The 15,106-nt window shown below is 37.7% G+C and overlaps 1 protein-coding gene across 17 annotated transcripts in view; it reads left to right on the top strand.

Annotated features, from left to right (window-relative positions):
• Positions 1 to 15,106, top strand: part of DST (dystonin) — a 566,706-nt gene that overhangs the window by 329,064 nt on the left and 222,536 nt on the right. For 15 of the 17 annotated variants that reach the window (XM_044290838.1, XM_044290839.1, XM_044290836.1 and 12 more), the window contains 4 exons: positions 1,613 to 1,696; positions 2,121 to 2,228; positions 2,457 to 2,555; positions 12,494 to 12,634. In XM_044290838.1, the coding sequence (XP_044146773.1) occupies positions 1,613 to 1,696; positions 2,121 to 2,228; positions 2,457 to 2,555; positions 12,494 to 12,634 (432 nt within the window). Of the gene's footprint in view, positions 1 to 1,612; positions 1,697 to 2,120; positions 2,229 to 2,456; positions 2,556 to 4,481; positions 7,428 to 9,269; positions 12,728 to 15,106 lie in introns of those variants that run through there. The other 2 variants (XM_044290847.1, XM_044290851.1) reach the window with 2 other exon arrangements.

Here is a 15,106-nt window from a genome sequence, read left to right as displayed (position 1 = left end):
GATCAGCTCTGCTACAAGGTTTGACAGCGCTGTATTCCCCCTGTAACTGGGGCTAGCATGTCAGACCCCAATTACAGGAAAAATTAGCCATAAAAGCAGGGCCGTACATAGAAATGATGGGGCATTGTTTTATGTGCATTGTGTTTGTAATGTTCACACACAGCATCTTAAGGGTTAAAAACGCAGAACTAGTTCCAGTCCGGTCAGTTTCAGCAATGTATCAGCTATATAGCAGACACCAAAAGGTGATCACTGTGCTACACATCTACATAGCAGAGCAGGAAGCGGTTACAAGAAGAAAAAAAAAAAACGGTGTAAAGTAGAACTGGCTTAGTTGCCCATAGCAACCAATCAGATTCCATCTTTCATTTTCCAAAGGAGCTGTGAAAAATGAAAGGTGGAATCTGATTGGTTGCTGTGCTCAGCCAGGGCAATGAAGGACTGAATTTATTGAATTTCAAGTATGTGTTTGTGAGGGACTGGAGGCATATGGAGGTTGCTGTGTAGTCAGTAAGCAGTGCATATATATACAGACAGTATAATAAACACACACCAGCACTCCTACTAACCCCACCTTGTCCCTACTCGTATATTACACACCTACACCTAGTCTCAGCCAGCAGACACATACAGCAGTCAGCCATGAACATTGTAGTGTAGATAGCTGAAAGAGTTAATCCGCTACCTCTGCAGGTCACTGGTCGGAAGGTCAGAGAAGTAAAGCTCTGCTGCTGTAATGAAGGACAGGTCAGGTCACAGTGCAGAGCAGGGAACACAGCATCTCCCTGCTTATTGACCAGCTCTGTGTCTAACAGAGGAATTAAGCAGATGGCGGGTAACTGCAGGGGCAAGGAGGAAGGAAGCCGTGCGTTTAGGTCGGAAAAGGGGGCAGGGCCATTCAGCCTGGCCAGGCCCTTCACACTCACGGGCCCCATAGCAACTGCCTAGTCTGCCTATATGAGCGGTACGACAGTGCATAAAAGCTATATTAAATGCTCACAAAAGGACCTGTGTGACCTTATGTGGGCGCAAAAGAGGTCATTTATTATCCAGAAATAAGCCTATACTAGCCGTTGTGCCTCAATCTGCGACTTTTCCTCACTCATGCCAGGTCTAAAAAAGTGGGCATGGCGTGGGCCTGGAAGGGAACAGGCTGGCCCCAGTGATCATAAACTGTATATCCACTCTATCATAATGACCATTACGGCATAGTTTAAAAAATTTATTTTAGTTGTGTTTTGTACTAATGAAAACATTAAAGCAAAACAAAAAAAAGGAAAATGCACCTGGTTAGTAAGGGGAGTACATGACCTGGTTTTGAACTGGTTAAAGGAGTTGTCTCATGAAAACAGCTTTTCTCAATATGCTCTGTTAGGGCATATGGACATCATAGAAAGGGTACCCCACCACTACTGCAGGTTAAAGATGTGTGGCTGGCAAGCAAAATCGGCTGTTTGCTACGGGTGGTGGGGATGGAATTGTGCAATTTTAGTAACAACTATGAAGAGTCATGAAAAATCAGTTTTTTAAAGGAATTTTGTGGTCATCAAATTCTGTTAATTACTTTGCAGAAGATTGTATTGTTACTCATTTCTGTTTCTTGTTTTTATAGAATTTGATTTCTGAAATTGAGATGAAACAAAGCAAAATTGACGAATGCCAGAAGTATTCTGAACAGTATTCTCTGGCTATTAAGGTATGTACTTTTTATCAGTTGCCGTCCTAATGTAATATTCACTCCGTATACCTGAATGTGATGCCAAAGAGTCTGATCCCAGCCTATTAATAAACTCTCACACAAAACCTACACGGAAGTCCCGCGGAGCTTCATATTATGAAGCCACAGGGACTGTGTGCGCCAGCATAGCTTGTTACACCGGGTGCCATATGAAAGAAATATTCTCACCTAGGTGCATGTGGAGGCAAATAGCTCTGTATTCAGTATATTGTACTTTGGTATGAAATTGGTGGCACAGTATGGTCCCATATATCTCCACGGGTGTCCATTACAGATTCATACAAAACGGAGCAATATGGCTGTGTAGTGGATCTAAAAAAAATAGAAAATTAATTATGTAGGCCAAATTGGCGTTAAAACTTAGCATCCTTATGTTTTAAAGGACTATGAATTACAGCTGATGACTTACAGAGCACTCGTGGACTCGCATCAGAAATCTCCAATGAAACGTAGACGCTTCCAGAGCTCATCTGATGTTGTTGTTCAAGAGGTAATTTTTATAGTCTTTTGTGATATATTTACAGTAATACGTAGGAAATGTAGAGGTACATTAGTAAACTGTTTGCTTGTAACCATACAATGTGTTAGGTTTGCTATATTGCTTGGCGTAACATAGATATTTTCTAGCAATGTTATCTGTGTCTTTGTTATGTCTATGTGATTTGTATGGGATATAAATCATACATTATTGCATAAAATATACCTTTTTCCTATCTAGTATATGGATCTAAGGACCCGTTACACTGCTTTGCTGACTTTAGTTACCCAGTTTATAAAATTTTCTGGAGAAACTTTGAAAAGATTGGAAGAAGAGGAGGTAAAGATACAAGTTAGAACTCTTACATTGAGATTACCGATTTATTTTTTTATACTTTTCTTTCATTCTGGGCACTGTCGGTGAGGGAAATAATTCTCATTTTCAGTTTCTTTTGCATTATATAAATGTTGGTGTTCTTTTTGGTGGTGGTTTACTATGCATTATTTCTGCTAAGTAGGAGTAAGGTTTATGTATTTAAAAGAAAATCTCATATGACAGTAAATTTATTAGCTTTATACATTATTTAAGAGTTTACAATGCAAGTTTTAGCAATAGTTATGTCTTCCAATTCATAACAGTAATCAAAAGTACAATTGTGCATTATAACAATAATACAGACATATTTTAGCAAATAAAGCTAAAGAATTAGCTCGTTAACAACAGTATCAGACATGACAGAATGCAGATATTTGGCTTATATTTGAGGTACATATATAGCCAATTCGGCTGTTTCCTATAGTAGTTTCACATGACTTAATTAATTACTACAACAGCAACCAAAATACTATATTATTATCATTGATACCTGCAGAATACTAGAATACAGGATACAATATTTTGCTTTACTTTTACTTTCAGGGTCATCTACATGAATAAGTAAGACTGGTTATGTGTTTTCTTTTATTTTAGTAGCTGTGTAAGACTATTTACTTTTATTCATGATATCATTGTAATATTTAGGGTAATAAGCATCCTGCCTTTGCATTAGCTTCCACGTATAACCAATAAAGTTACTTGTACTCTCTGTTATGTTTTCTGTGTGGGTGTGCATGGTTTATGTTGTATGCACATTCTGGGCTTTTCTTTTTAATAATAGCTTGAACATTCTGCAGATATTTTGTCTACTGTACAGTATGTATTTTTGCTTCTATGGACTTGGGTGTCTTGCTTCTTATTATTCTTCTGATACTTCACTCACGAGACAAGGTGGTTGAATCTTAATCTTTCAATTGGTTGGAAGAGGTAAGTCAATAAATATATGTATTTTATTACTTTAATAATGATTTATATTAAACTAAAGTGTTATGGTCCCTTTACATGGGACGACAGAGCAGCAGATTGTCAGAAAGGAAGCGTTCCTTACTGACAATCTGCTGCTCGCTGGTGGAGGAGACCACTGCTATTACATGCAGGGATCTCCTCCAGAGTATGGGGAGGAGTTATATTTAATGCCATTGCCCCATACAGTTGTTTGCCGGCCGCAGATTGTGTTTACACAACACAATCTACTGCCAGCAAATGATTTTTGTGTGTGCACAAATGATCGGATTACCTGATGAACGAGTGTTTTGCATGTTCATCGGGTAATTGGCAGTTGGGTGTGGTGAGATACAGCTAGCACAATGGTACATTTGCCAAGGTACTTGTGTGTTGACCAGTGAGTTCCTAGCACCCATTCTGTTGCACTTAATATAATCCCTGCTTGAGACTTATCAAGACCCAGGAGCTGTACTCCGTAAGGGATGACCTATCATGTCTGCAGCATTGTGATCCAGCTGCCAGTACCAGCAGAGAACGCTGTGAATTGGCCAGGCACAAACCGCTCTGTGCAGTGGTTTCTGTCTGGCCGGTTCTCCCCATTTTTGCTGGAATGCAGCCAGATCTCCTCCGGACCCCATTATACTTATTGGGGACAGCGGGCATTGGTCACATCCGGCAGTGCCTGGTCCGGAGAATTCTGGCAGGCTGTGCTCTACCTGAATAGCTGTTGCAGATGTGAAAGTAGCCTAACTTTATCTTGATTTTTCAGTTTATATAATATTATTGTCTCTTAAGACTCAGATCAATTTGATCAATTATGTTAAATTGCCTTTATGGCTTCATTTTTACAAAATAACTTTTAAATCTTAACATTGCATAATGGACTGTTCATTTTATAGCAAAATATACTGAAAAGGTAATTTTTATTTTTTTATTTAATCATAGACTGTGATGTACTCAGTGCATTCGTCCTTGTCCACTTACCCAGAAATAGCAGAACAGCAAAAAGCCAGTGCAGAGGAAAACAAGGTGCTCTTGAAAAGAATTCAGGAGCTTGAACTAACACTAGAAGAAGTGAAAAAACAAAAACATCTACTAGAGCAAGAATTGCCCAAAGTAAGAGGTGCTGCTGAGATGGAGATTAAAAAACACCAAAAGGCAGTGGAAGAATTGACATTGCAAAAAAAAAAGGCTGAATATGAGGTGCAACAGTTCCGTTTAGAGCTGGAAACCACAGTCAAACTGAAAACAGCAGCTGAGCAGCAGCTAGAACATATACGCCAGTTGACACGACAAGCAGAATCTAAACGCGATGCTGTAGAAGACAAGCTTAGAGCATTTAAGACCCAAATAGAGGAAAGCACTACAGCAAGAAGGCGGCTAGAGGACCATTTGAAGAGAAAAGAAATTGATGTTCAAGATCTAGAAAATAAAAAACTCAGTCTGATGGCTGAACTGAAACGGAAAGCTGAGATAGAAGAAGAACTCTTGAGACAGATAAAACACCTTGAAAGTGACCTTGTATTTCAGAAAAAGATTGTAGAGGAGAAAATGGAATATGAAACAAAAAGACAATATTCAGATTCATTATATAGTTATTCTTCTGCTAAGGAAATGGTGATCCCTGCACGATCTGGACAAGAGGCTCATTATGTGATTGAATCAGACATGAGAGGGCCTCAAATGGAACAGTATGTTAAAAAAGCAGAAACCCTTAGGCAGCAGCTTGATGAACTTACACTGGTTCACAAAAAAACTGAGAATGAGCTAAAACAGTATAAAGCAGAACTAAGTACACTACAAATACAAAAGGCAGCTGCAGATGAGAAGAACCGCCAACTAAAAAATCAGTTGGACGATGCACATAATATGTTGCAGCAACTTAAACTTGAAATAGAACAGAAGAACCAGTTAGAACAGAGTTATGTTTTGCAACTTAGAGAGGTGGAGCGAAAGCTTTATCAGAGTCAGGATAAGGCTGAAGAAGTGATGCAAGAGGCTAATGATCTTAAAAAGATTCAAAAGAGTTTTGAGGAAGAATTAAAGATATTGCAACAAGATAAAGTCTCCCTTGAGCATAACATTAAGATGCAAAAAGCAGACTATGATGATGTCAGAGAAAAGCTAAAAGCTTGCCAGGAAGGACTGAGGCAGAAAGAAATGTCTGAAAGAAATAGCCTTCAAAAAATATCCTTCCTGGAAGAAGATTTAACTAGAAAGAAACAAGATGTGGATGAATTCCGAAAGAGAATTGAGGACCTTACCAGTGCAAATGCAAAAGCAAAGAGCAGTCATAAAATTCTAAATTCACAAATAAGTAATTTGAATCAAGAAAAGATTGTAATTGAACAGAGGTCACAATCTCAAAGTGGAGAGGTTGAAAATTTACGGGATCAACTCAAGAAAACTCAAGATGAGCTCCACCAAACTGTTAGGGCACAGAAAGAGCAGCAACAAAAATGTATAAAGCTGCAAGATGAGATAACAAAAAGCAATCAGTGGTCAAATACTCTGAAGATTAAGTTTGATGATCTTACTAAATCACACAATGAAACAGAAATGATGTTGAGGAAGGTTAAAACTGAGTGTGAGAAAACAATCATGGAAAGAAATAATTTGCATAAAAATTTAGATACAGTAAAATCACAGCTAGAAAGTACCAAGGAACAAATGAGGGTTACCAGTGAGCAACTGCAAAAACAGTCTAAGGGAGAGTATGAAACTCAAAACATGGCTAAAAGGCTAGAAGAAGAATTATCAAAATCTAAAAATTACCTAAGTGAAATCAGGCAAAAATGTGACATGCAAAGCTTAACAATACTGAATTCTGAAAAGGAGATACGAAAGCTAAAAGCTGAATTAAACAATTTAACTGTGGAAAAGCGCTTAGTGGACCAGAAGCTACAGCAGCACGTGACACAACTTCAGGACATGACTACGAAATTCAAGAAAGCGCAAGATGATCTTCATAAGAAGATTGTAGATGAGCAAGTAGCACAGAAAAAGCTTATGTTGTACCAAGAAGAATCTGCAAAATATAAAAACTCAGCAGAAGACTTCAGGAAAAAACTGGAGAAGTCAATGGAATCTAGTTTTAGCACTGAAAATAATTATTCAAACATGAGGCTCGAAGTTGTTGGTTTGAAACAAGAGAAGGCAATGTTAGAAGAAAAGATTAAATTGATGAAAGTTGAACTTTCAGAACTACAGGAAAGATTGCAGAGATGTCAAGAGCAATTGAACTTGGAGAAAAAATCTGGACTGGAAAGTATCCAGAATTGTCGAAAGCTAGAGGAAGAACTGGAGGTTCAAAAACGTGCTGTTGAAAGTCTTAAACAGAAAGTTGACAGGCAGAGACAAGACCATATAAACCAGTTAAGATATCTACAGAGTGAGATTCAGCAAAATAATAGTATAAGAAGCCCTTTTCATAAAAATGAATTTGAAGTAAAAGGAAACAGCTATATTATGTCCTCCCCTGGTTCCCAACAAGATTTTGATGGACTTAGCCAAAGATCCAAAGCTTCTCCAATGCTGAGACAAAAGCTAGATAGTCATCTAGAAGTCAGTAGTCCTGTGTTTAACTCTGCACTCATTGAACAAAATAAGCACTTGGATGGTTATGATGACAGTGTGCAGAAGGAACTCCAAATACAGCTGTCCAGAATAAAGCAGTCCCTTGATGTTGGAGAGAAAGCAAAGCCATTTACTGAGTACATTACGCAGACCAGCACAGAGCTTCAAATATCTATTGATAACAACAATGCTTACAAACAGCTGTCAGAGCTAGACGCTATAAAAGATAAAAGTATACAAAATGCCATTCAAGCTTTAAGAATTGAAGAGGAGAAAATTGGAAAAGAGCTAGGAAAATTTGATCAACCTGTGGAGGTATTTTATGCATATCCTCATTGTTAATTGCTATAAAAGTTAAATGGCATGTTTTGATATGCTCCCTATCCAACTGTTTGCATAGATACATGGCTGTGGTTCACCTGATTAAATATATTTTTTTTCTTTTGTTCATCTGTGGCTAAGTTCTAATATAAGTTTTCTTAATATGCAAATTAGGCATTTGATGCAATGAGGGCTTCACCATTGCTCTTGTTGCACCCAAGCTCTGCTCATTTCTGTGGCCAGCCTCTCCTTTGCTGCTTTGCCACTTCTTGGCCCTGTTAAAGCAGCCAGGGAGAGGCTGGGCAGAGAACTGAGTGGAGCTTGGGTGCAACAAAAGCAATAGTGACACCCTCGTTGCACCAAAGGCCAAATTTGCATATTAACAAAAACTGTAACTCGCAAATTGAGTAATGGATCAACAAAAGAAAACTGTGTTTTCCCACCAGTAAGCAGAGACACAGCTATGTGTCTATTTATTTTGATAGGGCGGTCGCTGGTGACAGATTCCCTATAAGGTAAATCTGTCAGGTGATTTTGGAGAATAGTTGAGTTCTGTGATATGGTGCGGCGCAAAGCAGAGTAAAACCTGACAGGACTCCTAAGAGTGACAGTGAGAGTCCTGATAACTCCACCCGTACAAGATGATTGACAGCTCTCCCTTTATTAGTGTGTATGCAGAAGGCTGTCAATCACAGTGTGTGGGAAAAGTAAACAGGACCCTTACTGTCCGTTCTTGGACTATTGTCAGGATTTATTCACCTTTTTTTGTACCTAACAATTTAGCCCGAGTCCGGCTTTGACAGAAGGGGAAGGGGGGCTGTTTTAGCTGCTCCTGATTACTAGCAGCTAGAGGCATGGGCCTGGTCTTGTTTGAAAGCTGACATTCCAGTAGCATTATGACAGCATTATTATCATTTTACCAACCCACATAATAAAATAATTTTTGTTTTATCTTTCCCCCTAAAATTAAATAAAATGTATTTAATACGCTATATATACCCAAAAATGGTTCCTATAACACTTACAACTCATCCTGAAAGATAAATAACAAAATAGAAGGAAGAATTAAAAGTTTATGACTGCTGGACCACAAAGAGGGAATAGGTTACTGGTCATTAAGGCTAAAATTTATGATGTTACTAAGAGGTTAAAATTTGCAGTTGTGTCCCCTGGGTTGTACGTCTACAAGATTTACCTCAGACACATATTAAAAATCTACAATAAAAAAGTGAAAATTTTTGGTGGGTTTTTCCAATTTTAATGTGAATGTGAGAAGGTTAACATGGTATCAAATGCAGAGTGTCTTTTCAGTCCCAGAGGATCTGCAAAACACTTGGTGCATGGATTACGGATTTCAATTACTGTCCTGACCTCCGTAATCTGCTCCAACATGCTATCGGGTTTAATAAAATCATATATAAGGAACTCCTGTGGTCCAGTACAGTAAGAGTGCACGGACAAACAAATTCTGCACCAACTTGCATAAACCTATACAACATAGAGCTTAGCTTCTCTCCCTCTACAATATGGTGCTTTCAGATAGGGCAGCATAAATCACCTTACATGTTCACTTCAAGCTGTTGTATAAGTCAGATGCATATCCTAGTTAGGTTTACAGCTTATGTAAATATACTATCTGTTGTATTTAAATGCAGGCTTTGCGGGTCTTTGTTGGAAAGTGGCTTCTGTGGGTCTTTTTTAGATTTTGATGTTCAGGATTGATTATTAGAAATGCTTATCTGTGTTTTTATGCTGCGTTAGATATTTTGTTTATTTGATAGCTATATATAGATGTTATTCCTAACCACCCATCCTTTATTTTAAATATGTTTACAGATAGTGAAGAGCAAGCAGTATGATTTGACTGTTGAAGTTACAACTGTAAAACAGGAAAAAGAATTCCTGCTTAACAATAAAGATCAAGTTTTTGAAGAACGTAATGTTTTGGAAGGATTTAGGAGAACAGATGTACCGAAGATGGGTTATATGTCCTCCAATTATAAAAGCTATGCAAGCTCTGAGACTTCTTTGAGTGACAGTTCTTCTACTGATGATAGGTTTATCTTCCAAGGTCTCAGAAAAAATGTGTCTGCTAAACAAATGGTAGAAGCCAAAGTAATTGATGCCAAAACAATGGAACAGCTTGAGTTGGGTCAAACAACTGTTCAAAAAATTCAGAAAAAGTTTGACAAATACCTGTCAAAAGCTACTGCAATAGCAGGTTTATACCTTGAATCGAGCAGAGAAAGAGTACCTTTTTGGTTAGCTGCCAAAAAGGGAATTATTGATAAAGGTATTGCTTTGGAGTATATAGAAGCACAAGTAGTGACCGGTTTTATCATTGATCCTTCTACAGGCAAAAAATATTCTGTTGAGGAGGCCATCAGCTCTGGACTTGTTGACCACGAATTTAAAGAAAAACTCCTTGAAGCTGAAAAAGCTGCCTTAGGATACATTCATTCTGGCAAACAGTTGTCTGTTTTCCAGGCAATTGAGACTAGACTTCTTGAAAGACAGAAAGGGAAAAGGATCCTTGAAGCTCAGATCGCCACAGGTGGTGTCATTGACCCAGTTAAAAGCATAAGAATCCCATCTGAAGTGGCAGTTCTGAAGGGTTTATTAAATCATACGACATTAAAGTTTTTACATGAACCAGCTAGCAATGTGAAAGGTTTTCACTTTCCAACCAGTAAGCAGAGTATGTATTATTCAGATTTGCTACAATTGTGTGTCCTCGATTTAGATAGCAAAACATTCCTTTTACCAATTGGTGAAAGACAAATTACAGCATTTTCAGCAGAAAGAGGTCACAAAATATGCATAGTAGATGTTCGATCTGGCACAGAAATGACACGTTTTGAGGCATTTGAAAGAGGTCTCCTAGACAAGGAAACATATACTGACCTTTCACAGGCTGAGTGCCAGTGGGAGAGCTCCACAGTTTTTGACTCCCAGGGCAAGTCACAAGTACACTTAACTGATCGTAAGACAGGAAGACAGTTTATTTTAGAGGACGCTGTTTCTCAAGGTAAAATTGACTCATCACTAATTATTAAATTTAAAGAAGGGATCCTTTCAGCCATTCAGCTAGCTGACATTTTAGTAACTAAAACAAGACCCAGTAAGGATCCTAACAGTCCTATAGCAGGATACTGGATTTATGAAAACAATGAAAGGGTTTCTGTCTTTAAAGCATTGAGAAGAAACATGGTAGACAGATTAACAGTGTTTAGATGTCTTGAGGCTCAGATTAGCACCGGAGGGATCATTGATCCTTCAAATGGGAAAAAATATAATGTGTTAGATGCTTTATGTAAAGGCCTAATTGATGATGTTTGTGCTAAGCAAATTCAACAGTGTGAGGTCTCATACAATGGAGTTACCCATCCCACAACAAAGGCCATTTTATCTGTTGGTGAAGCTATGAACTTAAACATATTCAACAAAGAAATTGGTTACAGATGCCTAGAGTATCAATACTTAACTGGAGGATTAATAGATCCAAGGTCTCATTCACGGCTTTCATTGGAGGATGCAATCAAACAAGGAATTGTTGATTCTGCCACAGCAACAAAACTAAAGGATGAGAAGTCATATGTCAAAAACCTTACCTGTCCCAAAACCAGGAGGAAATTATCCTACAAGGAGGCTTTAGAGAAAGCAGTTTATGACTGTCACACTGGTCTACGTTTAATGGAGTCACCTCTGCCTCTGATTGTTGGAATACCCAGCCTTTACTTTTCTTCACAATAAAGACAACCACATTGTCTAAAGAATATGCCACAAGGAGAAGCCAATGAAGCAATCTATTGGATTTCCATTGTGAGGAAGTCCAAACAGGCGTCATGCTGAAGTGAGGAAGCCGGTTATTAATGATGGAGGCTTATAGTGAACATTGATATTTTAGTTTTTACCTGCATTACCTCTTTTTACATACTGTGGTATGTATGTTGCTGATTATCAGCAAATAGCAACACTGAGCGTGTTGTGTTTTTTAATATGCTCCAATTTAGTTTCACCTAATGACACAGTACATCTATATTGTTTTATTTGAATGCTTTTCTTTACCTAGGGGGAAGAACCCTAACCCTTTATCCAATGCCCCTTTGCACCTTTGGTATGTTACACCACCCCCTATCTATTATTTGCACATTACTTAGCATATATAGAAAGTCTGCGTCTATTATACACAAAGCTAAAATTAAAAACACACAAGTTTGTATTGGAGGTACACTCACCTTGGCACATGAATATTTTAATTTGCTATGACAGTGAACACTGAAGCAAAGACCGTACTCTATGTTTTTGTTCAAATAATTGTAACAGAAAGTGGAACCTTAACTACTAGCTAAGTCCAAAATATCTTCTTGGAAGGTGTATCTGAGTGTCTTTGCTGTTTTTAAGGTAAAGAAAATTGTAAGTACGTTGAGAGACACAGTTAATGAAGTGTTTTCTTAAGAAGATGGCTGCATACATATATATATATATATATATATATATATATATTTTTTTTTTTTACCTGTTATGGTCAAGCTAATGCAAAGGCAGAAAGTATAAGTTGATGTTTAATTGTTGATCTTTAATTGTTTTTACTATTATCTTCCTTTCAAACAAATTGTACTTTGGGGTCTATTCATAGCAATGAACAAATAACACTGAGAAGCAGGTTGATTAAGTTATGCAAATTTCACTGGGAGAATAATATACTACTTGTCCTTTACTTGTCCAAAACATGCATTTTTTATCTTGTTTTTGCCTTACAGTATCTAAACATTATCATCAAATTCTGTATATAGCTAATACCAAAATGTTGGTAGCCGTATTTCCAAAATAGTGTGTAATGACCATTTGTGAATATTACTAAACACTGTGGGTGAATAGACCTCATAGTTCTAGTGAGTTATACTTTGTATTGATATCATATTTTTATAGAATATTCTTGTGTATCAGGACAAAATCGAATGTAACTAAAGTACATTTTATTTTTGAACATTTTCAGAACATTTTGCTTCTTCATATGTAATGTTTATATGTGTTTTACATCATGCATTTATTGCTAGAAATCATTGGAAGAGGAAAAACGAGAGCATGTAAAGAAGGCAGGTGACATACTGAATTGGGTGTCTAAAGTCACTAAAACTCTAAGTAAAGAAGGAGGAGACAGAGAGAGAGCAGGAATGACACCCACTTCTAAGCACCAGGTATTGGAAAACACTATTTGGTAATCAAAATTCATTAAGTACAGTATATTAATGTTTTGTTTGCGAAGCAATAAAATTGTATATTGTATCCTATATACTTTGTTTCACATTTGTATATTACCAACTTATTAAAAACAACAGATATTACTTTATTGATAATCTCTGCTTAGTAAAAGGGTTCTTGTGGTCTACCTTGCAGCACCTCGCCAGTTGTTCTAACAATTTTTAAAACAATTTATTCTGCACTGAGTAGCAGTTTTGACTGAGCATGACTTGTTGTAGAAAACCCTCTTATCGGTATCATTTTTAAAACATTATTATGGGTCTTGAGTCTTTTAAGTGATATTAACTTTCCAATTTCCAGTTTTTTGTTAAATTACTTTAAGACATTATCATAGTTTCCAACATATCCTGGGACATTTAAACCCCACCCAGGGCACCAACCTGTCCAGTAATACCCAGCCCCACTCCCATGACCACATCCTGGAGTGCATTTGCACAAACCCTGTCTACATTATGATCAGCCACATTCCTTTACAGGGACTGTTGGCAACTATGAGTTATCCAATTATTAAGCAGAATTATAACAGATCTAGGACATTACATTTTAAAAAGTTATTTAAAGCATTTGGATGCTATGAACTGTCAATTATTATAAACCATCTGCTGAATCCAATACATCTGCAGTCTAAATCATAGGAAAATTTGCTCAAGTACCCATATAGAATGAAAAAGTAAAACAAAAAGAAACACTGAAAAAGTTTTATAAACAGAAAACCTCATTGTAAAAATGTCCTAAAGGACTTATACATGCACTACAAGGTCCTCCTTCTGTAAGCTAATTGGGTGCCACTGCAAAGAGTGCTCCTTGCTTTGGTCGATCCTGAAATCATTAGTCCACCCGTGGATTTCAATGAGTAATAGGCAGGTAATAGGTCTCAGCAAACCAAACCATTGTGTAATAAAATGCAAACTACAATAAAATGTTTTAAAAATCCTGTTATGATGTGATTTCTTTACCAGTGCTAATAAATGACACCATGCAGTGCAACACATTTGCTATTATTATGATTGAAAGGTTTTCTTTTTTGCTTTTATCTGAATAGCTTTTCTCACTGTTCTGTGGTTACAATTTTATATCAATTACCCTCAGAAAATTGTCAATAGGTAGTCATTTTCTTGTCATGGTATAACTGCAGCAACTAAGGAATGAACCACAGAAGCAAAGAAAATGTCATATTGAATGAACTATCTGTACTCGTAGTAATTTAACTAGTACTGAAAAGCCTTCTCTCAGCAATGTGTTACATGAACATATCACTTCATAAAACTTGCTTGTTCCCTGCTTGTTACTCATAAAGCGGTACAAAGTTTGCAGCTCGGAAACATCATTGGGTTATAATATTATATCCAGGTGGACAAGAAAACACTACTTAAAGGGGTTATCCTAGTTATTTTTTTGTTCTTTCTATGTTCCTTACTAAGCAAATGTAACAGCTTTCCAATTCACTAACTTTATCTCCAGTGGCTGGTTTCTCAGATTTCACTGAGGGTCACATGACCTGTGATGTCAGCTTCTCTCCCTGCTCTCATAAAGGTCGTTTACAAGCCTGAAAACGAGACGTCACTGTGCTGGCTACGCCCCCCTTCACTGCAGTCTACTCTCTACTAGGATTCTTAACCCCTTCAGCTGCACAGCTTTGCAGGCAGTGAGGAGACAATGCTGGGCACTGGAGTTGACATACTAGAGAGAGCATTGCACAAGAAGGTAGGGGGGGAGATCCTATGTGTATTAGCAGTGTCATTATACAGCTGGGACATGTAGTTCTACACTTACAAGTTGCTGTTTTCTCCCAGCACTTAGGGCAGCTCTTGTATCCACTCCCTTAGCAGTGTCATTATACAGCTTGGACTTGTAGTCCTACACATACAAAATGCTGCAGAGTCTCCCAGCAGGCAGACATGTCACTCAGGGCAGCTCTTGTATTCACTCCCTTAGCAGTATCATTATACAGCTGGGACTTGTAGTCCTACACATACAACATGCTGCAGAGTATCCCAGCAGGCAGACATGTCACTCAGGGCAGCTCTTGTATTCACTCCCTTAGCATTGCAGGGGGAGGGGCAGAGATTGTTTTTATTGCATGTAAACAAAGGGCCAGAAAAGAACCAGGGAAATAAAACTTGCTTAGCTCAGTTATATATCATTTAAGTCAAGAAGCCACAGAATAATTTTGACTCTCAGTGCTGCATCACCCAAAATATATTTGCTTTATGTGTGGACCACCTGCATAGATATGATAATTGTGAACGCAGCAGTGTTGCAGACAATGGCCCAGATTTACTAATCCTCAAGATGGCGTAAACTTATACAGGCTGTGAATCCTGCATCAGATTTATCAGTGTCTAAAGCTGGATGATAAATCTAGTGTAGGAATAGACACTTTTTTTCTGATCCTACACCAACCATTT

Source organism: Bufo gargarizans, chromosome 4 (genome assembly GCF_014858855.1).
Source record: "Bufo gargarizans isolate SCDJY-AF-19 chromosome 4, ASM1485885v1, whole genome shotgun sequence".
In the NCBI taxonomy this organism is placed as follows: Eukaryota; Metazoa; Chordata; class Amphibia; order Anura; family Bufonidae; genus Bufo; species Bufo gargarizans.
This window is presented reverse-complemented; position numbering and strand designations above follow the sequence as displayed.